Source organism: Drosophila obscura, unplaced genomic scaffold (assembly GCF_018151105.1).
Source record: "Drosophila obscura isolate BZ-5 IFL unplaced genomic scaffold, ASM1815110v1 contig_186, whole genome shotgun sequence".
Classification (NCBI taxonomy): Eukaryota; Metazoa; Arthropoda; class Insecta; order Diptera; family Drosophilidae; genus Drosophila; species Drosophila obscura.
Window position 1 is genome coordinate 3,996,435 of NW_024542774.1, and position 22,426 is coordinate 4,018,860.

The following is a 22,426-nucleotide window of genomic DNA, read 5'->3' on the forward strand; positions in this document are numbered from 1 at the left end:
CAGCAGAAATTTTAAATTGTGCATTTGTTGAATGGCATTTGTGACTAACAAATCCCTTTCCTTCGAGACCACAGAATTCTGATATATTAATATTTTCCGCAGCTCCTGAAAGACGACACAAAAACAAATATTAATATGACGCTTCAGCCATGTGCATAAACAAGATCTCATATAACTCCAAAAACCTAAATATACACATGTATGTATTTACATATAGCTCTTTGTAAAAAGAATCTCCGCCCACCCATCGCTTATGTTATATAGTTTTTCAGGAAATGCATTTAGGCGGAATACTTAAAGACGCTTAACTTTTATAAACAAAAATGTATTTGCGATAGCTTTAGGTAATAGTGAAATGCCAGGAAATCCAATTTGTACTAAAATGATGGCACACAACGCGTTACATATTGGAATTTCCACAGCATGTTTCGGGTTGGAGTGTGCGCTTATCTAGTTTTTACTGCCACAACAGGCTCAGGATGGACAACGGTGGCATGCCGGGCTCGGCTCCCTTGGAGAAACCTGCAATCACATTGAAAAACATTAATACGAAACAATTTACGAGCTGCTTCCAAGGCACCGCGTGCTGGCAAAAAAAAAAAACAAAAACATACCGAGATATAACACCATTGGCACGAATCCCCAGTGGAATGTCGTCTGGACTACACCGACGACAGCTCCCAGACGCTCCTTAACTCCCTCGGATAGCTGCATTATGTATATAATTTAGTTTTTTGGGCAAAGACTCTAACTTTAGTCAGATTTGTAAGATTTTTTAAAGATTATGAAATGCAGTGTGACCGCGGATTTAGCGATAAAATATATCGCCTGACCCTCAGAAATATACCGAAATATACTTTGTCATTATTAAAATATACCGTAAATATACTGAAGGACACGACTTTAAAACGGTTTAATATTACTAGCTAGTTAGAACAAGTTATTTTGGGCCACAGCCTAATTCTAGTGTTGATTAGTGTTATCAGTAATATATCGTTGAAAATTCCGATACATCGATGTTTTAAACCATCTGACCCTTAAAAATATACCCAAGTATACCTTCCCATTTTCTCATTTTGAAATCCGATTTAACATTACAAGCTAGTTATAGCTATATTACATTAGACTTAGCCAATTTCGCTGCGTAGAGAAGGATAGCATGAGAGACAAAATGCAACATTATTGTTCGTAGCCATCTCTAGACACGTCTAATGGCTTTCAGTCGAACAACTGAGGCAATACTTGAGACAAAATGATGTTTTCCAGCACAACATAGCCATAAAGCCAGCTTGACGGCATTTCCCAAAAAGCTATCTCTATTTTTCCATCTATTCAGTTAGCAAATGTCATATACCCATTAGGACTCATCAAAAATATCATTTAATTCGTTTAAAAGTTTCGTTTACAAAATAAATTAAATATGAAATAAAACAGCACGGTAATATACTGTGGAGTGCAACAAAAATTCGTTCACTGCGATGCATCGATGTTTGATCTACAACGTCTCGTTCTTGTCGGTTTTTTTGACCTTTTCTCCAGCAAGCATCTCCTGAATCTCTAATATCGTCTTGCCCTTCGTCTCGGGTACAAAGAACAGTGCATAGAAGAAGGACAGAACGGCAATGACCGTGAAAATCCAAAATGTCGGTCCCGGCCCAATCGAATCCTTCAGGATGGGGAACAGGAGCGTCACCATAAACGCCGAGAGCCAATTGCTGGTACCAGCAATGGAACCGCCCAAACTCTTGATATCCTCCGAGAACAGCTCGGCCATGACCAGCCAGGGCACGGGGCCAAATCCAATGGAGAAGAATACAATAAAGATGCAAATACTGACAATGGGCAGCCAGCCAAGGCCGATTACCGAATCTGGATTGCTTTCACTCATCTGGAAGTAGACGCCCATCAGGCAGGTGGTGATGGCCATAAAGACGCCAGAGATCAGCAGGAGGATGCGCCGACCGGCCTTGTCAATGATGGCAACAGCCACCAGTGTTGAGGTCACTTGAGTGACTCCAATGAGGATTGTGGACATGGTGCCGGTGAGACCGGCGCCCACATCCTCGAATATGGATGTTGAGTAGAAGAGAATGGCGTTGATGCCGGTCCACTGCTGGAAGATCTGCAGCAGAACAGATATGCCCAGACCCTTCCTGGTGATGGGTCGTCGTAGAGCAGTCATTATATTGATCTTGGGCTGATCATTCTGTTTCTGTGACTCATCGAGGATCTCCTTCAGTTCCTGGCTGATGTCGGCATCCTTGCCGCGCAGCCATTGGAGCGCTTTGGCGGTGTCCTCGTTGCGTCCCTTTATGGCCAGGTAAACAGGTGACTCCGGCATGAAGAAGTAAAATGCGGCAAAGATCAGCGGCAGAATGGAGCACAGAATGTTGATCGTAGTCAGCGGGAGAAAGGCACCCACCAAGTAGCCATAGAAGACACCGGATACGATCAGCAGCTGGAAGAAACTGCCAATCGTGCCGCGCAATGCTGTCGTTGAGATCTCCGTGCAGTACATGGGTGCAGTCACGCAGAATGCGCCGCCACACATGCCCAGGATGAAACGGCCAAAATACAGCATAGTCACATTATTGGCAAACAGCATCAGGACCCAGCCGACCATGTAGGGTGGAATCAGGGCCAACATAGTCGGCCTCCGGCCAATCCAGTCGATCATGAAGCCAATGGGTATGCAGATGACGGTGGCGCCTAGTGTCAGCAGCGCGGATATCCAGCCGAACTGACTCGAGGATATGTCAAAGCCGTAGTCCGAGTTTTCCGTGATCATTTTCTCCACCGGCGAGGACCAGCCGATAGAGGCGCCCATACACAAGGCGCCAAAACTGGCCGACAAGCCGGCTATATACTGTGGTAGTACCGATCCCTTGGACATTATGTTCTGTTCTCCGTGATGGAAATAATGGAACTGAATTTGACACGCAGACCGTTATTGGGCTTGACAAATTGTACTGAATGCGATAACCAAAGCGTCGACGCTGGCGCAGATCACAGCGTCGCTTGAGTCGGAGGCGTCACCGCTGGCAGATTGGGAAGCACTCGAAGTTGGAGAGTGTCGTAAATCAGATTCTACACTACAATTGTGGACATTTAGAGCGGAAGCGGGGGGAGGCAGGGATGTGAAAAGCGCAACTTCAACGTAACCAAAAGTGCCCAAAAACCAATTGGAATCTGAAACCGCTAATTAAATGGCTGTTGATATGCATGCACCCCCGCCAAACCACACATACACACACATATATGTATTTGTATTGCTATTGTCGATTGTAAGAACAATCAAGTGCCACTATAACAATCCGTTCAATGCCAGTCCAGCTATCTGGAGCTACTGATTACACTTTTGCGCCAAAGGGATGCTTCTTGACTATATATTTCAATTTGTTACGTTCCGAAATCATGTTTTATTTCATTATTGGAGGAATAATGTGTAGATATATATATTTTTTAAATTTTCCTCCGACATTTCGTTAAGATTTGTTCAATAAAGGATCACTATATCATATAGCTGGCATCGCCCAACAAATGTAGCATTTTATGTGCTTTAACATGACCATCACCTCAGTAAGACTTAGTCCCAGGTGGAACACTATAAAGCTGCCATAGGAAATTCCATTCCAAAAGAGTATTTCTTCTTCGGCGCTTAGCTTCATTTCCTAGGGCAAACCTTTTTCTATTTATTGAGTCGTGTGAAAGTAGATAATAACATTACCCACCAAAATAATTGAATGGCTGGGCGAGCTTAAATCGCTTGGAGTGCATCTAATCTGGCCACTAACACAACTCATCGCCAAGGCATCACGCCGAAAACACATGTAGGAACATTTTGAAAACTGTGACAAATTTCCTATGACAACGGTCACATGGCGGTCAAGTTATCAGGAATGTAGCGCCCTCATTGATGTTGATCGTTTGGATTTGGATTTTGTTTACGCGTATGGAACCCCACAGCAGTGGACCCATTCAAGCAGACCAGGTGGTAGCGGAGAACGTTCGGAGTGCTCGCCAGCTGATAAGCGTCTATCGTTTGATATAGATTGAAAATGGCCATTTGAAGTGTTCCAATGAAGCGAATCCGCTGTGCGGTCGGTGGTTTGGTTCCTTGTTTTGTGTTAATGCACTAGAGATGTTTTTGGCTAGATAATGAGCTGCACAACATTCCGCTTCAAGTAGGGCACCGAAGCCATGCGCCGATGATTTACAGTCAGGTGACAGTGCTTGCGTTGGTGCCTGCTCCACTCATCATATCCCCAGGATGGATGAGTGTTTTCGGGGTGCATTCAAGTCTTTATTACGTCGCATTACAAATGCAATACAAGAGTGTTTACAGTTTCAGTTTACCCGGAGGTACGTGCCCATAGCTGCAGGATGATCGAATTGGTGTTATATAACGAAACTGTGGGTGGGTACATCCAGATCCAGATTTGGATTTCTACTTCTTGCGCTCTGCCTCCTCCATGGCGCGCATCATTTTGGCATCATGTTTCTCGTGATGCTCCCGTATGGCACGCTGCAGCTCCTCGCGATGACTCTTGTGCTCGGGTGGATACAGTTCGCGCTTCTTTTTGGTCACCCATTCCTCGAAATATTCCGGTTGGTTGAAGATGTGAAACAGAGCTACCGGAAATGCCATGTACATGCCCATCTTGGCGACTTCGAGAACCCAGGTTCCCATTATGGAATTACTAGTCGCTATTTACGCAGAAATCTCTTGTAAAACTTAATTTCCAAATAAAATTTGTGTTTCTTTTGATGCGAAATTGTTGTCAACAAATGTCAGCTGTTCGACATGCCAGAAAGTGTTGGGTAAAGTACGGTGGAAATTTAAACCAGTGTTGGGCAAAAAATAAATATGCAGTTAAAAGTTCAAATATTTATTACGAATTAATGGAATTAATATAACGCTAAATAACCACCATAATAACATAGTATGTAATTGGATAGAAAATTACTTTTAATAAATGCAACAGAATAGAGTAATTTTCTGATTATATATTAATATATATGTATTTTTAAAATTATTGTTTTTTTTTTTTGCGTCGGCATGCATTTATAATGTAATATTCTTAGCTTAAAATGTAAAACGCGGTCAGTTACAAGGCGCGAACACGTGTCACACCGCAAATAATTTCACGGAAGCAATATTTTTGATGAGAGATGATTTTTTAAAACCGTACAACGGTTTTAACGTTAGTTTATGCAAAAGCTACACATGTAATATTTAAAGCTACAGGGCTGTTTCGCCTGGATACTCCTCGGGAGAAGTAATAAGCAGCTTTTTGGTGCGCACGTGATCGTCCTGAACATGCATGTTCTCCTTGTTTTCCGCATCATCTGTTATCAGTTGAGATTTTAGTGGTGTGCCGGCCGATCGTTTGCGACCATTTGTGGCGCTGGCACTGGCACTAGCACTGGCATTGCCCAAGGGCGATACCATTGCAGCAGGTTCATTGCCATCCAAGCAGTACAGCAAACTGGGACTCAGCTCGGCCTCATCGAAGTCATCGATGTCTTGGGTGGTGCTGGCTCCACCGAAATCATCCGAGCGACTGGCAAACGACAAATCCGCCGGGCTGGCAGTCAGCACGCTGCGTGTGAGCAGATATTCCCTAAAGATCAAATTAGAATGTGAGATCCATGCGGAATCTGCTATCTGGCTATTGCGACTAACTTGAAATCACTGGACAGAGCGTTCGGAGGCTTGGACTCCTCATTGCTGTTGCTGTTGCTGCTGCTGCACGTTCGCTGTCTGGAGCTGAGCAGGCCATAGCCCTGCTGATGTCTCAATATCTCCGCATAGCCGCCAAGGGAAGTAGCGTCCTCACTGTGCAGAGAGGGTGGTTCGCGCTGCTTTACGGGCGTCCCGGCTAGCGAGTCCTGTTCATCCTGCTCGGATAAGCTCAGGTTTAGCTGCTTGTCGCCATTGCCGCCCAAGGCATTGAGCAGCATTACGGGTTTGCGGGAGCGTGGCGTCATAATAGATTCCTGCAATGAAATCAGGCATCAAAAATGGATCTTTCACATGGGAATCTATTCCTATTGCGCCCACCTGCATGGACTTGGGCATGCGCTGCGTCGATTTAGTGATGGGCGACATTGAACGGCGGCCCATGTGGAGAGATGGTGTGCTCGTTATAAGATCCATGTTGCGACACACGCTGCTCTGCAGGATCTGCTGGTAGCCCACGGTCATGGCAGGCAACTCATTGGAGCTGCCATTTGACTCTGACAATGTATCGTCATCGTCATCGACCCCATCCTCATCGTCATCGTCGTCATCGCTACCGTCCACGTCCTCCAGAAGTGGAGCACCTGCTGCCGACGGGCAATGCTTGCCCTCATCCCCACTGGGACGCCGCTTTAGGGTGGCCGATACACTGCGCACCAATCGTTTGGTGGTTTCCGGGGTGTTGAACGGGAATCTTAGATTGCCCATGCTCACGCCCTTCATCAATTTGCGGGTTATCAACTTGCCCATGTGGTGGCTGCTGCTGCAGCTGGCCGCCATTGAGCTGGACACCTCCACAATGGGGGTGAGTGCTCCGTCGCCGTCGTCGCTTTGCTCTTCGCCTGGAACCTGGGGCAGGATACTTGAGAGGTTAGGCTCCGATTTGTAGCGCGTGGATTGCTGCACGGGCGTACAGGGATTCGAGTACTCCTCGACCTCGATCAGGCGATGCTCGTCCCAGGCCACGCTCTTCTTGTCGATCAGCTGCTTGGCAGCCGCTGACATTATCTTCATTGGCGTCATACAGCAACTGGCATCGATCTCGTCTTCTTCTCGGACAGCAGCCACACCATCAGGCAGCTGATTCGCTTGTTGGCGACTGGCGGAAGCAGAAATGCTGCAGCTGGAGCTGCTGTCCGAGGACGAGGACTCAATTTTGAGCGATGTGGATGAGATGGATTTCTGAAGCTGATGCAAGGGGTTAGTAGCAATGGAGGTGAAGGTGGCGCTTGTGCCCTTCGATGAGGTGGGTGTCGGTGGTGTGGGACTCTGGAACAGCACACGCAGCTTGGGCTGCTTCACATGCGACAAATTGGGCGTCTAGGATACGATGAAGAGACATGCGGTTAGTGACACAAAATGATATAAATGCTTGGCAAAATGTTTCTCTTGCGACTCACCTCCGTGTGAAAGCTGGGGGGAACTCTCTTGGGGGTGCGCGACATGAGGCTCTTGTGGAAGATGTGCTTTTTGATGGAGTCCCCCAAGGACTTGGCACTGCGAGTGGCCTCGTTGTTCTTCAGACGATTCATTACCACAACCTGCAGAGGTGTGCCTTAAACGAGCGAATGGAATCAGTGAGGGCAGTGCCACAATGGAACAGACAGGAGAGTTGAGGCGACAATGGGCTACCTTGTCCGTTTTGCTTGTTGAACTGCTTGATGAGTCGACGCTTCTTGGAGGACTCCGGCAGGCTCTGAATGTGAGCGTACAGCTGCGCCAGCTCAGTGTCCGTGTTATTGCTGTTGTTGGCCGCTGCAGTGGCGGCACGGTCTACAAAAGTGTACATCGTGTTGACCGTCGAGACGTCCGAGATGGATTCGTCGAGCGTTTGCTCCGGTGACATGGTTTTCTTGCGTTTGCGCTCAAGAAAGTACGCCCGAATATCGATGGCCAGCTTGCCGGGCACCTCGAAGATCTCCAGGCCCTGCCGAATCATGTACGACACAATGCTGGACATATTCTTTGCCGTGTAGTGGAGCACCTCGGGCGGCAGTTGCCTGGGGCAGATCAGGTGCGGCGTAAACAAGGTGGCCAGATTCTCTGCGGTCATCTTGTTGCTCTCCTCACGCTCTGCCACCGCATGCAGCATTTCTATAATGTGCTGCAGAAGCTCGCGATGCTCTTCGGGGAGCAGGAGGAGGAGCAGCTGCACCGAATTGAGAAGATGCCGCTGACGCTCTGCGGTAGCCGCCACCTGACCCCCAATCAGTGCCTGGCTAAGCGGCGCTATCTGCAAATGTGCCGGATAGTGGGCGTCTGTGAGCAAAGGCTCTGGCAACTCGGCCAGGAAGCTCTTGAAAACGGTGGCACAGTCGTGTGCCGAGAATCCCGTCAGCTCCAAATCCAGGGGCAGGTCATGCTGGATGTGCATCCTTAGCTCGTTCTGTCGAGAAACGGCTCCTGTCTTGCGGAAGAGTCCCTCCTGGGTGAGATCTGAGAATAGGCCACTCCGCCATTAGAATAACCATGTTTCGCCATCCTCTCTGCCACTTACTCTTCTCCAGCATGAGAAAATCTTTCAGCTCCTCCAGATGCATGAGGAAGCCTGCATCGATCTGCTGCTGCAGCGTTTCCGTGGGACTGTTGCCCGCCGACTTACTGCCTGCCCCAGCCGTGCATCCTGTGGCAGGTCCGCGATTCTTCTTGGACAGGCGATTCCACTTTTTTAGCTTGCCCTTATCTTCGTAGACGATCTCATGGCACGGCAAGTCAAACCTGCAACACATACAAGTGGTAAGTACTATATTTTGGTGGGCGGGGCGAGTCGCTTGTGACGTCTTACTCGTCGGTGTTCAGTTCCAGCTCGAAGGAAAGGTGCATGCGCACCAGAGACTTGTACTTTTCATAATTGCAGCTGCGCATGCGTGTCACCAGGTCGCGGTCGTTGATTTCATTGATGTTAGCGTATTCCATGTCCATTGTTCGATCCGATCCGCTTACACGATACGCGAGGGCGTATACAGGGCGACAGCAACAAAAACAACAACAACGAACGAAAAGGATTTCCGTAGATTCCGTAGACCGAAGCAGAACACTCACTGGCTGGCTGACTTACTTTAACAAATTTACGTTTTCTAGCAGTACAATTGAGAGGGTTTCTTGCTTGACAGCATATTTGTTGATTGCTTTGCTGGTGGAATAATTGCGGAAAATTAAGCGAGACGAGACGCGCTGCAGAAACCAAACCGCCAGTGTTACAAAACTATACCGATCAGATATACCGTCAGAGCCACAGAAAAATACCGAAATTACCATATAATTTTCAAATATACCGAAGAAAATGGGCCCAAATTTTACCTGTTTTGATTTTTGGATTATTAAATTGTGTGCATTGTGTGTGCAAACGCCAGACCCATGACGAAGAATTAGTAGCTGTACACTAATACTTCTCTTAATCACTTTAATAAGTCGAAATTCCAAATTTTACTTTTTATATGCAACGTTTACCAACACTTATGAGTGTCTGAAAAATACCGATACTTAGTTCGTTTTCTTCCTCAGTATATTTACGGTATATTTTATCGATAAGCAGACGCGTTTTTACTATTGAAATAAAATTAATTTAATATTTGCGTATCAAAATGGTATTAATAACGCCAGTTTCCGCGCCGGAACATGGACTGCTGTACACGGCCAACAATATCAAGCTCAAGCTGGGCGACAATATTGTGGGCGAGGGCACCGTTTACATAGCTCAAAAGTGAGTTTGCTTGCCAAAATGCCGGCGTCTGCAATTGTTATTGTCTCGGTTTCAGTTCTCTCTCTTGGCAACCAAGCGACCTACCCGACGGCATATCCATCGACTGGAAGCAAGTGAGCCTACATGGCATTTCGTCGAACCCAAGGAAGTGCATTTATTTCATGCTGGACCACAAAGTGGAGTGGAACGGCGTGTATGGAGGAAATCCGCAGCAGCCAATCGTCAATGGGCAGAACGGTGGCGGGGCAGAGGCAGACGTTGACGAGGGCAACGGAAGCGATGAGCACGATGAAGACGATGAGAACTTTGAGGATGCTGTGGACGAGCAGTTTGAGGAAGTTACAGAGTGCTGGCTGCTGCCCGAGGATATACACACAGTCGATACGATGTACCGCGCCATGACTACTTGCCAGGCCCTGCATCCGGACTCGGCTGACAGCAATTCGGAGGACAGCGACCCCATGGAAGATGCTGGTGGAATGGTCCTGGAGGACCAGGATATGGCCGACGATGCTCTAACACTTGGCCGCAACGGAGGAGAAGTAGGAGGCATGCAGAACTTGACCCTGGACGACGACGATGAGCGCTTCGAGGATGCCGATGAATGAACTAACACAGATACTAAACTCCGTATTTATATTTGGAATCTTATATAAATTTAAGACTAAAGTGTATGAAATGTTAAGATTATATTTGATTAGCTTTTGGAAAACTATATAATAAACGCTGTAAGCGCGCTAAAGAGCTAATTTTCCTTTTTGCTTTCCAGGTTTTGTCTGATTTCTGCCTCCAAATGCTCCTCGCTTATGGGTTCGGACAGCTGCAAGAACAGCGAATATGTTTATATTTGTCACAGTGGAAAGCTTCATGTACCTATGTACTTACCGCCTGGGCCACATCTGCCATGAGCAAAGCCTGTCTGTAGGGATCGCCATTTGATGGGACTTTATCGTAGTTCCAGTAGGTGAACTCGTCAAAAACACCGGTAAGACGCAATTGACGGTCCGCAGACTCGTTCAAAGGCTTCTCGGTCTCCTGCAGGACTAGGCCCTTATAGCCTTCGGGCACTTGTATACGATCGCCCACCAAAGGATATCCGCGCAAGGCATTGGTCAGGATCCCCGATCCGTACTCGGGTGCTTCACGTGTATAATTGCTGAAGTACGTCTCGACATTTGCTTCGCCGTCGCCATTTACTTTAGCTGGCAAATAGTGCAACTGCAGGGGCTTGCTTTTAGCCAAGTTTTTCCCATTGAAATCCAAGGTAATCGACATTATGGATTAGAGAAAGAAATTAAATTGTAAACAAAACCAGCGACGTGCCGCCAAAACTATGCACTCCAAGTGTTGTGAGTCGGAAAAAATAGCCTTTTCCGTGGAAAAAATAGTCAGCTTGAAAACAAATTAAGTAAATTTATTCATAAAGTTCCATTATTTTTTATACTTTGATAAATTCGACATTAGTATCGGACTTATAAGCATATCCATAATTATATGCAGGTAAAATGGTGCTAGCAATCGTACTTTAGAAAGAGCCAGATCTAGCTATTTAATAGCTGATTTTGCAACAGTGGTAACAAGTGCTCAACACGGGCTCTTGGCTGATGAAATACGTTTACCACCACTGAAACACACCAACAAAAATGGCGTTCGTAGAACTAATTTCTGCGATACATTAGTTTATAAACGTGCGCAAAAGCAACGGACAGGGCAGTTAATAATGTAGTTTAACTAATCAAAAAGTGAAAATCCATAACGAATGGCTGCAGAAGCATAGCACGCGCTTTATTAACAAATTCTCGTGGTTTTGCTCCCCTCCGTACCTCCCTCGGTCGTTGGCTGCCTTCCCTTCCGTTGCTCGCGTTCGCCGTGCGTAAAACGAAAGAATATTTATTGCAATCGCGCTGAAATAGAGCACACTACATATAGACGAGCGTACATATAAGCACATGTGTATGGTTTATAATAAATTTAAAGTGAATCGAGCCACCAAATTTGCCTCAATTGATTATTATTGCAAATTTTTGCATCACACACACACACACGCCCGTACAAATACAAATGCAAATGCGAGGCGCACCCATACAAAAGCAGCAGCTAAATTAAAGTTAATTAAACGCCTAGTGGAATTTAATATAATACAATTTATGAAACACATAATAAAGTTAAGCCTCAGTTCCCTTGCCTTGCAAGAGAAGGGCGTCTGTGTCCATGTGTGTGTGTGTGCGTATGTGAGAGAGCGAGACATGTGCGTGTGAATTGTTTTCAAAGCAGCCGCGGCAGCAACAACGGTAACAGCAAAGCAGCAAAAAAATTTCGGGTGAGTTCGTTTTCGTGCATATTTTTGTTGGCTACCTGCAAACCCTGCCCTACCTGTCACCTGGCTCACCTTGCTGGAGCAAAAGAAGGGTGCGGAGAGAAGCGGGCGCTATCAAAATTGTTTGTATAATGGCGAATTTATTGATAAAATAACCTTTCTTTGGTACGGTTCTATTGCAGTTTTGTTAATAACTAACAAATCGGTGACAGCATGCATATTTGTGTGTGCATACAATGACACAAAGCCGCAACTGCAGCTGCAACAACAAAAACAACAACAACCCGCGCCAAGGCTATCGAAAGCAGCAACAAGAACTGCAACAGCAGGGGGAGAGGCAGCAGCAGCAGCAGCTACCTTCGGCAATGAAATTATATTTTGCTGCGTCCACCTCCACTACTACCATCTCCTCCTCCCACTCCTTCCTTCATCACTACTACCCCAGCAGCAGCAGCAGCAGCTAGAGAAACAAACATGCTGCTTGGTCGCCGTCTAATTGTCGTATAAATAATTAATCGGCATACAAAATAAATGCACGTATATTTACAAAAGCAAAACAATACCAATTAAAAGTCGGAAATTATGAATAAATTGGACTATCCACGTCGCAATGGTACACACAAAGTTCGAATAACGAGTAAGTGCCAAAAATATATGTTACACGATCTTAACTTTGCACTAAACATTCGCATTTTCCATTTTACAGTATTGTGTGCTCGCAACTTGGCTCGCAAGGATTTATTTCGTGAGTAGTTAACAATATTTTTTGTGTGGCACTCAAATGGGAAAGTTCTTGGGATTCGTGGGATTCGATCCGTTAGGCGCCACCACGCGTGCTTCATAAACATATTTTCTAGTGGTTTTCCCCTTTCCCCTCACACTCTTTCCGATAATCTACGAGGTGTATGCATATGAAATGAAGTATTGCTAAATTTAGCACTTCCTTTTGTCTACTTTCATTTTTCAACAAATTGCGGCACTACTTTGCCCCCCCATCAAATAAAATGTGTGAATGTCTGAATATCTGAATGTGTGTGTCTGTCTGTCTGTCTGTCTGTATCGTTGTGCCATATCTGAGCTCTTTTTTTTCCATATATTTTCTGTTTAGATATAACAAAAGTGATTATTACTAATTTGCTTTCATTGCGGGCTCACTCGCACACACACACACGCAGGGGCACGAGGCATACATTTTTCTTTCCCAGTATTTTTGTTATTTATTATTTTCGCTCCCTCTCGTTTGCTTGTCCACAATTTTTTTTTTTACACATCGCTGCACTTAAATCACGCTCTGAGCATTGCCCAACCACTGCCTCAACAGCCAATATATAGCATACGCTCCCAAAGATGGGATTGTAGCCATGATGATTCCAATGTGGAACGTGGAACCACCATATCTATCCACAGAAAAGTGTCCAGTCCAGTGTCTTTCTATCTGCTGCTCTTGGCTTACATTCGTGGCGGGGAACTCTTTTTTTTTTTCCTGCCATACTTTTGTTTTATCGACACTTTCTGATTAGATTTGAGCTATATACACTCGAACATTTTATGGGGCGCACTGCCGCCTGCACTGTCATCAGTGGGAGAAACCTTGGAAAATCGTACCTTTTGGGTTTTTACTTGACGCTTTTGCTAATTTTTGACGATATAAATAGATCACTAAACGAATGTGAGACACTATGGCAGTGAGCAATCGATTCGAATGGGGTTTTTTGATGAACCCAGGCCTAGGCACAGTAAGCCTTGCCTTATGCTTATCAAAATACTTATAGTTAATACCCGCCCGACCCACAAGTCGGAACAAATCGGTACAGATAATAGCATCTGGAAAATGATATCCTTACAGCTGCTGCGGCAGCAGCTGTTAAAAAATTACAAGATTTCTCTGATCAGAGCACTTGCGGATGGAAAGGGGTCGTCCCACGTTGGCAAGAATCCCAGCAAAAAGCCACAGGAAAGTGACGAGAATTTGCAGCAACGAAAGGCACCGAAATTTCCATTCGACAAGATCCCACCAACGCCATTAAAATTCCCCGTTGAGGAAGAGAAGGAGGAGCACCAAGCGAACCGCTTGCTCGAAATGTTTAAGAAGCGCCAGGGAAAACTAAAGAAAGATCTGATCGTCAATGATACGAAGAAGATATACGAGTTGAGCAGATTGAAGCCCCTCGCTCACTTCCCAGTGGAGTCGCCAAAGAGTTCCGCAGGCCCGTCCACATTTCCCGTCAACCAAATGCTGCTGGAGACCGAAGACGATCGACTGGAGGAGGTGCTTCATGAGGCTGGCAAGAAGGTTGAGAGGGAGACGCGCGGACGCCTGGCTCGGAATTGGCCTCCGGTGGCACAAAAAGCAAAGGGTCCAGCAGGTCCACCTCCTCCTCCTCCTCTGCCTGCTGCAGCCAAAGGAGGACCCTCGAAAAGAGCACCTCCCCGCAAGGCAGGACCTCTGCCACCCAGTAAACCGCCCCCGGGCACACCCCCGCCACAAACAAAGAAAACATTTGGCCCGCTGGCCGATGCCGATCGCATCTTTACCAATCTTTACGGCCGCCACGACTGGCGCTTGAAGGCCGCCATGAAGCGCGGCGACTGGTACAAAACCAAGCAGATCCTGGAGAAGGGTCATCTGTGGATCATCAACGAGATGAAGACCTCGGGGCTGCGCGGCCGCGGAGGTGCCGGCTTCCCGAGCGGTCTCAAGTGGTCGTTCATGAACAAGCCACCCGATGGAAGGCCCAAGTTTCTTCTGGTCAATGCCGATGAGGGGGAGCCGGGCACCTGCAAGGATCGCGAGATCCTGCGCCACGATCCGCACAAGCTGGTGGAGGGCTGCCTGATAGCGGGCCGTGCGATGGGCGCCAACACCGGATACATCTACATCCGAGGAGAGTTCTACAACGAGGCGTGCAACCTGCAGTACGCCATCCTGGAGGCCTACAAGGCGGGCTACCTCGGCCCCAATGCCTGCGGCTCCGGCTTCGAGTTCGATCTGTATGTGCAGCGGGGTGCGGGCGCTTACGTGTGCGGCGAGGAGACCTCCTTGATCGAATCCCTGGAGGGGAAGGCGGGAAAGCCGCGCAACAAGCCCCCCTTCCCGGCGGACATCGGAGCCTTTGGCTGCCCCTCGACGGTCACCAATGTGGAGACGGTGGCGGTGGCCCCCACCATCTGTCGCCGCGGCGGCAAGTGGTTCGCCAGCTTCGGACGCACCCGCAACTCGGGCACGAAGCTCTTCAATATCTCTGGCCACGTGGAGCGGCCCTGCACCGTCGAGGAGGAGCTGTCGATGCCCACCCGCGAGATCATTGAACGGCATGCGGGCGGCGTCATCGGTGGATGGGACAATCTGCTGGCCATTATTCCGGGCGGCTCGTCCACTCCATGCATTCCCAAGGAGGACGCCAGCAAGGCCATCCACGACTACGACGGACTCATGGCCGTGCGCTCCTCCCTTGGGCACCGGCGCCATCATCGTGATGAACAAGCAGACGGACATCATCAAGGCCATCGCCCGCCTGGCCGCCTTCTACAAGCACGAGAGCTGCGGCCAGTGCACCCCCTGCCGCGAGGGCCTCCACTGGGTGAACCTCATCATGCAGCGCTTCGTCACCGGACAGGCCCGAGTCGGGGAGATCGACATGCTCTTTGAGATCACCAAGCAGATTGAGGGCCACACCATTTGCGCCCTGGGCGACGGAGCCTCCTGGCCGCCCCAGGGCCTCATCCGTCACTTCCGTCCGCTCATCGAGGAGCGCATCAAGGAGCGTGCAGCCTGCGATGCAGCAGCAGCAGCAGCCGCTTCCTAATTGTCACCGCTTTCATTATTCCATTATTGCCGGAGTGTTTTTGTTTTGTTTCTTTTGTTTTATAATAATCCAATAAACAAGAGATGACACACGGCACACGGCATACGGCACACGGCACAATCTTCATGCTAGGCTGCCTGTCTGCCCGTCTGGCCCCTTAGCAGCGAGTGAAAGTGCAGCCAGTCGTGCAACTTCCTCTTCAATGCGACGCGCGTCGCCGACTGGGGCACTGTGCAGGGAACTGTGCCACCTAGCGTAAAGCCAAAAAGGGTTGAAAATCGGACAAGACATGTGGCTGACGCCAGTCGAAAGCTTCTTTCTTTTTACTTTTCGCGCTCTTCGTCCATGAAGTGAGTGTCTGTTCGGGTTGCTTAGCTGCGTAGGGCAAATGTCCCATGAGAACCCTGCCAAACGAAGCAAACAGTGGAGATGCTGAAAGCCCGAAAGAGAGTATCTGCTTTGGCTTTTGTGTGTGTGTGTGGCATGAAATCAATCGGAACAGCTGTATGGCGACAACAGCAATGTACATGAAGGGGAGGGGAGGGATATGCACCTCCGTTTCAAATTACACGAGCCACATAAGCATAGTCAGCGGAAGGTTTACTGTATCCCGCAGCAAAAAATCCTGGGCGATGGGGATACTCAAGACGATTACTCCATTGGCTGTGCATTTATTTAGCTGGGCACTGAGTCTTGTTTAATTCCCTTGGAATGCCCGTGTGCTTAATTTATCAAGACTCCATGCGGGGCACCACATTACACTATCGGCTGTGGGACACGATGATAAGCAGCGTTGGGACAGCGACAGCGACAGCCACAGCGGGTGGGAGGGTGCTTGATTTGATAGCAGAGATTGGCAGATAGTCCCCTGACTAAATGACACACTTGGCCCCAATCATTCGCCCACCGATCTGCACGGTAGATATGTACACAACAGATAGGTTTAGGTTGGAGCATTGTTCAGATTCAGATACATATTCAGATTTAATTAATTTAATTCATCCATAGGGATTGAATGGCGGTGTGGTGGGTATCTGTGGCATGGATCCTTGTCGTGGCTGTGTCCGTGCTCGGAAGCGGTTCGCATCGAATGGTGAGGCTTCTCCTCCTGTGGCCAGGGCCAGGAACAGGGCCACCAGAAAGCCCAGCAGATGCAGCCAAGTGGTAGACATTTTGTGGACTGTTGGAAGACTGTAGGAATGATGCTCCAAACTGCTGATTGTTTCTGCTCTTATATACGATTCTGATCACATGGGGGGGGGATGGCCCCCATTTGAGAGCGATAACCCCTGGCGCCTGGCATCGAGGGGAACCTCACAATCACAAGGGGAACTTCTGCTGCCTCGGCTGCTCCCCCAAACGATTAATCTCTGCCTCTGTGGTGACCTCCTCCACGGGGGAGAAGATTATTGCTGGTGTTGTCCTCTGCTGGAGTTCCAGGCAGAGTGGATTTATCTGCAGACGCTGTGTGAAGCCAGGATGCCTGTGGGGATACGTGTGTCCCTGCAACAGTAGCAACAATAGCAGCAGCAGCAGCAGAAAAGTAACAGACCTGAAGCGATGCATGCTGCAAATTAACTAAAAAGGGAACGAACTTCTGCCTCCATTGGGATGTGTAGATGCAACACTCTCGATGTGTGTTTCCCATTCAGATTTGAGGCACGCAAGCGTACCATTTAAATATATATCATTGACAATTATTGACAATGCAGAAGCAGATTGGATGAATCGTTTAATGGCTAATCTTTGACAATTGTTTTGATTGTTGCTGTTTGCAGGCCTCCCCGATCCCTTTGCCAAGGTCCAGGTGGATGGCACTGGTCAGGTGTACTCGACAGAGATAAGCAAATCCTCGCTGGACCCCAAATGGAATGCGCACTACGATCTGTTCCTGGGCCTGGCCGATGCCATCACCATAACCGTGTGGAATCAGCGAAAGATACACAAAGGCAGCGGCTTCCTCGGCTGTGTAAGGATACCCGCCTTCACCATTCAAAGCCTCAAAGGAGCAGGATGTAAGTATCCCTCACCCTCACCCTCACCCTCTCTCTCTCTCTCGATTCGTTACTAATGATAATTCTTTGGACTTTCAGTTCAACGCTTGGATTTGGGCAAACTATCGCCGGACGACGATGAGCTGGTGCGTGGCCAGATCATTATATCGCTGCTGTCGAAGGATGGCCCCAGCAGTGGCAATCCCCTGGCCATTGTGGGGCCCAGCGGCGATGTGCGTGGACCCTCCGAGGATGACTCCTCGGAGGACAGTCTGCCCGAGGGCTGGGAGGAGCGGCGCACCGACAACGGACGCATCTACTATGTGAACCATGCCACCAAATCCACCCAATGGGACCGACCCCGGCAGCCGGGCGGCGGCGGCACCTCACCGCAGCAGCGCCACCACAATGGCAACAATAGCCACGGCCACGCCCACGCACACGGGGATAGACAGGCGCCGGCGGGTCCCACGCGCTCCACGACCTGCACCAATCTGTTGAATGGCGGCAATCGTAGTCGAGAGACGTCTGGGACGGGGTCGGACGAGCGACGCCACTCCACGGAGATCCTGTCCAGCGTCGGCAAGGAGAACACCAGTCCCACGACGCCAATGGCCTCCACACCTGGCAAGAAATCCTCCTCCACGACCTCCACAGGCGGTCGCACCTTGGAGGCGCGCAGCGGCAACGAACCGGCCACGCCCACAAGCAGCACGACGACGACAACGACGGCGGGGACGGGTCGCCTCCACAGCAACAACGACAATCACGTGAATCATGTGAAAACGCCAAAGCATCAAACGAATGGCCACAGCCATGGCTCCCATGCATCCCCTGGCGAGGGCACGTCCACATCGCCTACGGGTCAGCAGAACTATGTGAACGGAAATGCTCAAAGTGGAACAGGAATAGGGACAGGGAGTGGGAGTGTGGGTGGGAATGGAAGCTTCCAAGCGGCCCAGCCACAAAGCGCCAGCAATGGCTGGACACAGGAGGAGACATCAGCAACGACAGCGACAACGACGCCACCCAGGCATAATCAGAGCCAGAGTCAGAGTCCACCCGCAACGAATGCTGCCACATCCCCGGCGGCAGCTACGCCCGCCGCCAATGGAAACACAGTTCACAGTCCGAATGCAAACAGCCAGCCGGGTGGACAGCCAGGCGGCGGCAGATCCTACACTGCAGCGACCCCTGGCCAGCGTTCACAGCGTCGCAGCTCTCGGCAGCAGGGTGGCGATGAGTCCTCCACGCGGCGTCGCTCCTCGCGCGGCACCCGCAACGGAGGCAGTGCTGGAGGAGGCGGAGGGGGAGGATCTGGACAGAGACTAGCATCGGCTGCCATTGCAGCGGCTAATCAGGCGGCGCGTCCCTTTCTCGATCTGCCCTCCGGCTACGAGATGCGCACCACGCAACAGGGCCAGGTGTACTTCTATCACATACCCACGGGCGTGTCCACGTGGCACGATCCGCGGATACCGCGCGACTTTGACACCCAGCATCTGCCGCTAGACTCGATCGGGCCGCTGCCCAGTGGCTGGGAACAGAGAAAAACGGCCTCCGGACGGGTCTACTTTGTGGACCACAACAATCGCACCACACAGTTCACGGATCCGCGGCTCAGTGGCAGTCTCCTGCAGCTGATTCGTCGGGGACCTGTGCCGCCGACTGGAGCAGCAGTTCCTGGCGCTGCCACACCAACGACGACAGCGACAGCAGCAGCGGCTGGCACACCCACGACCAATCCGACGTCTGCATCCAACCAGCCAGCTACGCCTGGCCCCGCACCTGCCCCACCAACAGCAGCGGCTGCAGGAGCAGGTTCTACGACAGCAAACACGACAGCAACAACGATAACGAACACCCCGCATCGCATTTGTCCGGAGGGGCTGCCGCAGGGCCTGCTCGAGGGGGCCGACTTGCTGCCAAAGTACCGCCGGGATCTGGTCGGAAAACTACGCGCCCTGCGCACCGAGCTGCAGACGATGCAGCCGCAGTCCGGCCACTGCCGGCTGGAGGTGTCGCGCAACGAGATTTTCGAGGAGAGCTATAGACTGATAATGAAGATGCGGGCCAAGGACATGCGCAAGCGCCTGATGGTCAAGTTCAAGGGCGAGGAGGGTCTGGACTACGGCGGCGTGGCCCGCGAGTGGCTGCATCTGCTCTCCCGTGAGATGCTGAACCCGCAGTACGGCCTGTTCCAGTACAGTCGCGACGACCACTACACGCTGCAGATCAATCCCGATTCGGGCGTGAATCCGGACCATCTCTCCTACTTTCACTTTGTGGGCCGCACCCTGGGCATAGCCGTGTTCCATGGCCATTGCCTGGACGGGGGCTTCACCACGCCCTTCTATAAGCAGCTGCTGAACAAACCCATCACGCTGGGCGACATCGAGGGCGTCGATCCGGAGCTGCACCGTAGCCTCACCTGGATGCTGTAAGTGCCGCAGATCAGTCCTTAATCTGTCTTGATCCATCGTAAACCTTGTGTATCTTTTTATTCGTTCTGCAGGGAGAGCAACATTAGCGGCATCATCGAGTCGACATTCAGCGTGGAGAACAATAGCTTTGGGGCTCTGGTGGTGCACGAACTGAAGCCCGGCGGCGCCGCCATACCCGTCACGGAGGAGAACAAGCGCGAGTACGTAAAGCTCTATGTGAACTATCGCTTCATGCGCGGCATAGAGCAGCAGTTTCTGGCACTGCAGAAAGGTCTGTACATCTGTGCATCCGTACATATGATTCGCAATCACAGATCGATATCAATCCCCTCCCTCCGACTGAATCTCTTATTGCAGGCTTCTGTGAGCTGATACCCAGCCATCTGCTGCGACCGTTTGATGAGCGGGAACTGGAATTGGTCATTGGCGGCATCTCGAGCATCGATGTCAACGATTGGCGCAACAATACGAGACTGAAGCACTGTACGAACGAGACGACGCAAGTGCTGTGGTTCTGGCAGGTGCGAAAGGATCTCTCATACCTTGTACATAAAGTAGTAAAGTACTAATGTGTTTTATTGTGTTCCCCTCCATTCAGGTGGTCGAGTCGTACAGCTCTGAGATGCGAGCACGTCTGCTGCAGTTTGTGACGGGCTCGTCGCGGGTGCCGTTGCAGGGATTCCGTGCGCTGCAAGGATCCACGGGTGCGGTGGGGCCACGCCTGTTCACAATTCATCTAACCGTCGATGTGCCCACACAGAACCTGCCCAAGGCGCACACCTGCTTCAATCGGATCGATCTGCCGCCCTACGAGAACTATCAGCTGCTCTGCGATAAGCTGACTCAAGCGGTGGAGGAGACCTGTGGCTTTGCCGTGGAGTAGGGACCAACAGATCGATCGAATCCAGAGACACCGCCCCACACACCCAAACCATACACCCGATCCACGCATATGCAAACACATAGGCACCATTAAATAAATATACACCAATACATATACACAAAGGCACATGCGAGGAGGACGCGTATATCAAAATTCTATGGATCTTGATTCCTGCTGATTATACATACCTTTTTTGACTATTTAATTTGTTTGTTGCTGTTTAATCGTGTGTGCGCTGCGCATTTTGCAGTTGAAAATCAAAAAATCAATTATTAAGCGAGCATGTACGGACTCTCATCTTATACATAGTTACCAAGTGCATATATACATATACATTTATATATATATATAATATATATACACCCACACACAACTCCCTCCCTCCCCTAAAGCGTTTATATATTATATATACATCTGTATTTGTATCGTCTGTGCAACATCATCAGCATGATCACCACCCTCCATACCTACCCCCCCAGGGCCTTTGTTCGGTTACGTCGTGGCGCATGTTATAAATTGTAGTTTAAAATATTACGAAACCAATTATACATACAAATATTATACATTGATTATACATACATACATATATATATCATAGTTGATAATTAGGCATTAAAAACAAATTTTAATTAATTGTAGGCATTGGACCGGCAATTCTCTGTGCTTTTGTTTAGTTTAATATATATTTTTGATGTTTATTAATTACATTTTGTACATTTATAAAAACCAATCGAGAATTCACTGCTAAGTTTTTAATTATTGTTTAAATTTTCCTAAATACGCACCACATAACACGCTCATCGACACACCCACACACACACAAGCATGATTATTTTATAAGTATTGAAAACACTATATGATGGCAAAACAAAACACTTGAAAAATTACTCAATTCGTAAATTAGTTATTTTTTAAATAAATGCAAATTATTTAAATTAAATTACATTTTGCGTTGTTTTTGATTTCTTTATTGAAATTTTCGTTTTGCCCGGTTCGGTTCGCCACTTATGCCAAAATCAAAACAATTACGGATCAAATCGCATACATATACACACGTACATATATATTTACATCAGTTTTTAATCGAAACGAATTGGACAAATTTCTAGAAGGTGATATTAGTGAAAATTTTTAAATGTCTTTAATCTTTAATTGAAGCGAAACAATTGGTAGTTATTTAAGAGCCCCCAGCCCCAGAGCCTCCCTATCCCCCATTCCCTAGCCCACCATACAAACCCGAAATGTGTATTGCATATGTGAAATCTATTGATTTATATAGAAATTAGCCATAAACAAGGTACATACATACAACACAAATCGATCGTTAACTTTTAGCTTTAGCGAGCTGTAGGATGTGAACCACTAAGAACTCTGAAGCAGAAACGGAAGCCCTGTAAACATTGACAAGGACTCTGCTCCGATAACCAAAAGGGATTAATAAATAAATGAGATTGAGCCTTATAAACCATGTATTTAAATTCAAACTTGGAATTTCGACGACACTCAATGGGAAAAGTTCTGACAGGCCCTCAATGC

General features: G+C 48.6%; 10 protein-coding genes across 10 annotated transcripts; 3 read left to right on the forward strand and 7 right to left on the reverse strand.

The window, feature by feature from the left end:
- Positions 1–309: 309 nt before the first annotated feature.
- LOC111080477 (mitochondrial import receptor subunit TOM7 homolog) lies at positions 310–794 on the reverse strand. The gene is made up of 2 exons (XM_022376112.2): positions 615–794; positions 310–522 (listed from the first exon to the last, which is right to left on the reverse strand). The coding sequence occupies exons 1-2, from the start codon at positions 712–714 to the stop codon at positions 458–460; spliced, it is 165 nt and encodes a 54-aa protein (XP_022231804.1). The 5' UTR covers positions 715–794; the 3' UTR covers positions 310–457.
- A 569-nt stretch (positions 795–1,363) lies between these two features.
- On the reverse strand, positions 1,364–2,944 carry LOC111080485 (facilitated trehalose transporter Tret1-2 homolog). The gene has a single exon (XM_022376122.2). It carries the CDS (start codon positions 2,891–2,893, stop codon positions 1,496–1,498), a length of 1,398 nt encoding a protein of 465 aa, XP_022231814.2. The 5' UTR covers positions 2,894–2,944; the 3' UTR covers positions 1,364–1,495.
- Positions 2,945–4,281: 1,337 nt separating this feature from the next.
- Positions 4,282–4,809, reverse strand: LOC111080488 (protein PET100 homolog, mitochondrial). Its single transcript, XM_022376126.2, has one exon. It carries the CDS (start codon positions 4,688–4,690, stop codon positions 4,448–4,450), a length of 243 nt encoding a protein of 80 aa, XP_022231818.1. The 5' UTR covers positions 4,691–4,809; the 3' UTR covers positions 4,282–4,447.
- A 197-nt stretch (positions 4,810–5,006) lies between these two features.
- LOC111080484 lies at positions 5,007–8,946 on the reverse strand. The gene is made up of 7 exons (XM_022376121.2): positions 8,529–8,946; positions 8,241–8,461; positions 7,376–8,179; positions 7,144–7,298; positions 6,065–7,063; positions 5,687–6,000; positions 5,007–5,624 (listed from the first exon to the last, which is right to left on the reverse strand). Exons 1-7 carry the CDS (start codon positions 8,663–8,665, stop codon positions 5,243–5,245), a joined length of 3,012 nt encoding a protein of 1,003 aa, XP_022231813.1. The 5' UTR covers positions 8,666–8,946; the 3' UTR covers positions 5,007–5,242.
- Positions 8,947–9,261: 315 nt separating this feature from the next.
- Positions 9,262–10,188, forward strand: LOC111080486 (methylosome subunit pICln). The gene is made up of 2 exons (XM_022376123.2): positions 9,262–9,446; positions 9,502–10,188. The coding sequence occupies exons 1-2, from the start codon at positions 9,328–9,330 to the stop codon at positions 10,052–10,054; spliced, it is 672 nt and encodes a 223-aa protein (XP_022231815.1). The 5' UTR covers positions 9,262–9,327; the 3' UTR covers positions 10,055–10,188.
- On the reverse strand, positions 10,121–10,797 carry LOC111080487 (ribonuclease H2 subunit C). The gene is made up of 2 exons (XM_022376124.2): positions 10,332–10,797; positions 10,121–10,266 (listed from the first exon to the last, which is right to left on the reverse strand). The coding sequence occupies exons 1-2, from the start codon at positions 10,719–10,721 to the stop codon at positions 10,192–10,194; spliced, it is 465 nt and encodes a 154-aa protein (XP_022231816.2). The 5' UTR covers positions 10,722–10,797; the 3' UTR covers positions 10,121–10,191.
- A 1,269-nt stretch (positions 10,798–12,066) lies between these two features.
- On the forward strand, positions 12,067–22,352 carry LOC111080480 (E3 ubiquitin-protein ligase Smurf1). Its single transcript, XM_022376115.2, has 7 exons — positions 12,067–12,400; positions 12,470–12,508; positions 17,348–17,584; positions 17,663–20,003; positions 20,079–20,278; positions 20,365–20,528; positions 20,606–22,352. The coding sequence occupies exons 1-7, from the start codon at positions 12,346–12,348 to the stop codon at positions 20,888–20,890; spliced, it is 3,321 nt and encodes a 1,106-aa protein (XP_022231807.2). The 5' UTR covers positions 12,067–12,345; the 3' UTR covers positions 20,891–22,352.
- Positions 13,491–15,660, forward strand: LOC111080481 (NADH dehydrogenase [ubiquinone] flavoprotein 1, mitochondrial). The gene is given in 2 exon segments (XM_022376116.2): positions 13,491–15,214; positions 15,216–15,660. Coding segments are annotated over 2 exon segments (2,055 nt in total). The 5' UTR covers positions 13,491–13,513; the 3' UTR covers positions 15,570–15,660.
- LOC111080483 lies at positions 16,508–16,778 on the reverse strand. The gene has a single exon (XM_022376119.2). It carries the CDS (start codon positions 16,739–16,741, stop codon positions 16,568–16,570), a length of 174 nt encoding a protein of 57 aa, XP_022231811.2. The 5' UTR covers positions 16,742–16,778; the 3' UTR covers positions 16,508–16,567.
- On the reverse strand, positions 16,853–17,196 carry LOC111080482. Its single transcript, XM_022376118.2, has one exon. The coding sequence runs from the start codon at positions 17,133–17,135 to the stop codon at positions 16,890–16,892; it is 246 nt and encodes an 81-aa protein (XP_022231810.1). The 5' UTR covers positions 17,136–17,196; the 3' UTR covers positions 16,853–16,889.
- Positions 22,353–22,426: the final 74 nt, after the last annotated feature.

What these genes read in the sequence shown, in the direction of transcription:
- LOC111080488 (XM_022376126.2), bottom strand. Translation starts at nt 4,690, where the DNA reads ATGGGAACCTGGGTTCTCGAAGTCGCCAAGATGGGCATGTACATGGCA.
- LOC111080484 (XM_022376121.2), bottom strand. Translation starts at nt 8,665, where the DNA reads ATGGACATGGAATACGCTAACATCAATGAAATCAACGACCGCGACCTG. An exon ending in CTGGAACTGAACACCGACGA is followed by an intron (nt 8,462 to 8,528) that starts GTAAGACGTCAC and finishes TATGTGTTGCAG; the next exon opens with GTTTGACTTGCCGTGCCATG. An exon ending in CCCCCAGCTTTCACACGGAG is followed by an intron (nt 7,064 to 7,143) that starts GTGAGTCGCAAG and finishes ATCGTATCCTAG; the next exon opens with ACGCCCAATTTGTCGCATGT.
- LOC111080485 (XM_022376122.2), bottom strand. Translation starts at nt 2,893, where the DNA reads ATGTCCAAGGGATCGGTACTACCACAGTATATAGCCGGCTTGTCGGCC.
- LOC111080483 (XM_022376119.2), bottom strand. Translation starts at nt 16,741, where the DNA reads ATGTCTACCACTTGGCTGCATCTGCTGGGCTTTCTGGTGGCCCTGTTC.
- LOC111080487 (XM_022376124.2), bottom strand. Translation starts at nt 10,721, where the DNA reads ATGTCGATTACCTTGGATTTCAATGGGAAAAACTTGGCTAAAAGCAAG. An exon ending in TGGCAGATGTGGCCCAGGCG is followed by an intron (nt 10,267 to 10,331) that starts GTAAGTACATAG and finishes CTGTTCTTGCAG; the next exon opens with CTGTCCGAACCCATAAGCGA.
- LOC111080477 (XM_022376112.2), bottom strand. Translation starts at nt 714, where the DNA reads ATGCAGCTATCCGAGGGAGTTAAGGAGCGTCTGGGAGCTGTCGTCGGT. An exon ending in GCCAATGGTGTTATATCTCG is followed by an intron (nt 523 to 614) that starts GTATGTTTTTGT and finishes ATGTGATTGCAG; the next exon opens with GTTTCTCCAAGGGAGCCGAG.
- LOC111080482 (XM_022376118.2), bottom strand. Translation starts at nt 17,135, where the DNA reads ATGCATCGCTTCAGGTCTGTTACTTTTCTGCTGCTGCTGCTGCTATTG.
- LOC111080480 (XM_022376115.2), top strand. Translation starts at nt 12,346, where the DNA reads ATGAATAAATTGGACTATCCACGTCGCAATGGTACACACAAAGTTCGA. An exon ending in ACACAAAGTTCGAATAACGA is followed by an intron (nt 12,401 to 12,469) that starts GTAAGTGCCAAA and finishes TCCATTTTACAG; the next exon opens with TATTGTGTGCTCGCAACTTG. An exon ending in GTTTCTGGCACTGCAGAAAG is followed by an intron (nt 20,279 to 20,364) that starts GTCTGTACATCT and finishes CTCTTATTGCAG; the next exon opens with GCTTCTGTGAGCTGATACCC.
- LOC111080486 (XM_022376123.2), top strand. Translation starts at nt 9,328, where the DNA reads ATGGTATTAATAACGCCAGTTTCCGCGCCGGAACATGGACTGCTGTAC. An exon ending in ACCGTTTACATAGCTCAAAA is followed by an intron (nt 9,447 to 9,501) that starts GTGAGTTTGCTT and finishes TCTCGGTTTCAG; the next exon opens with TTCTCTCTCTTGGCAACCAA.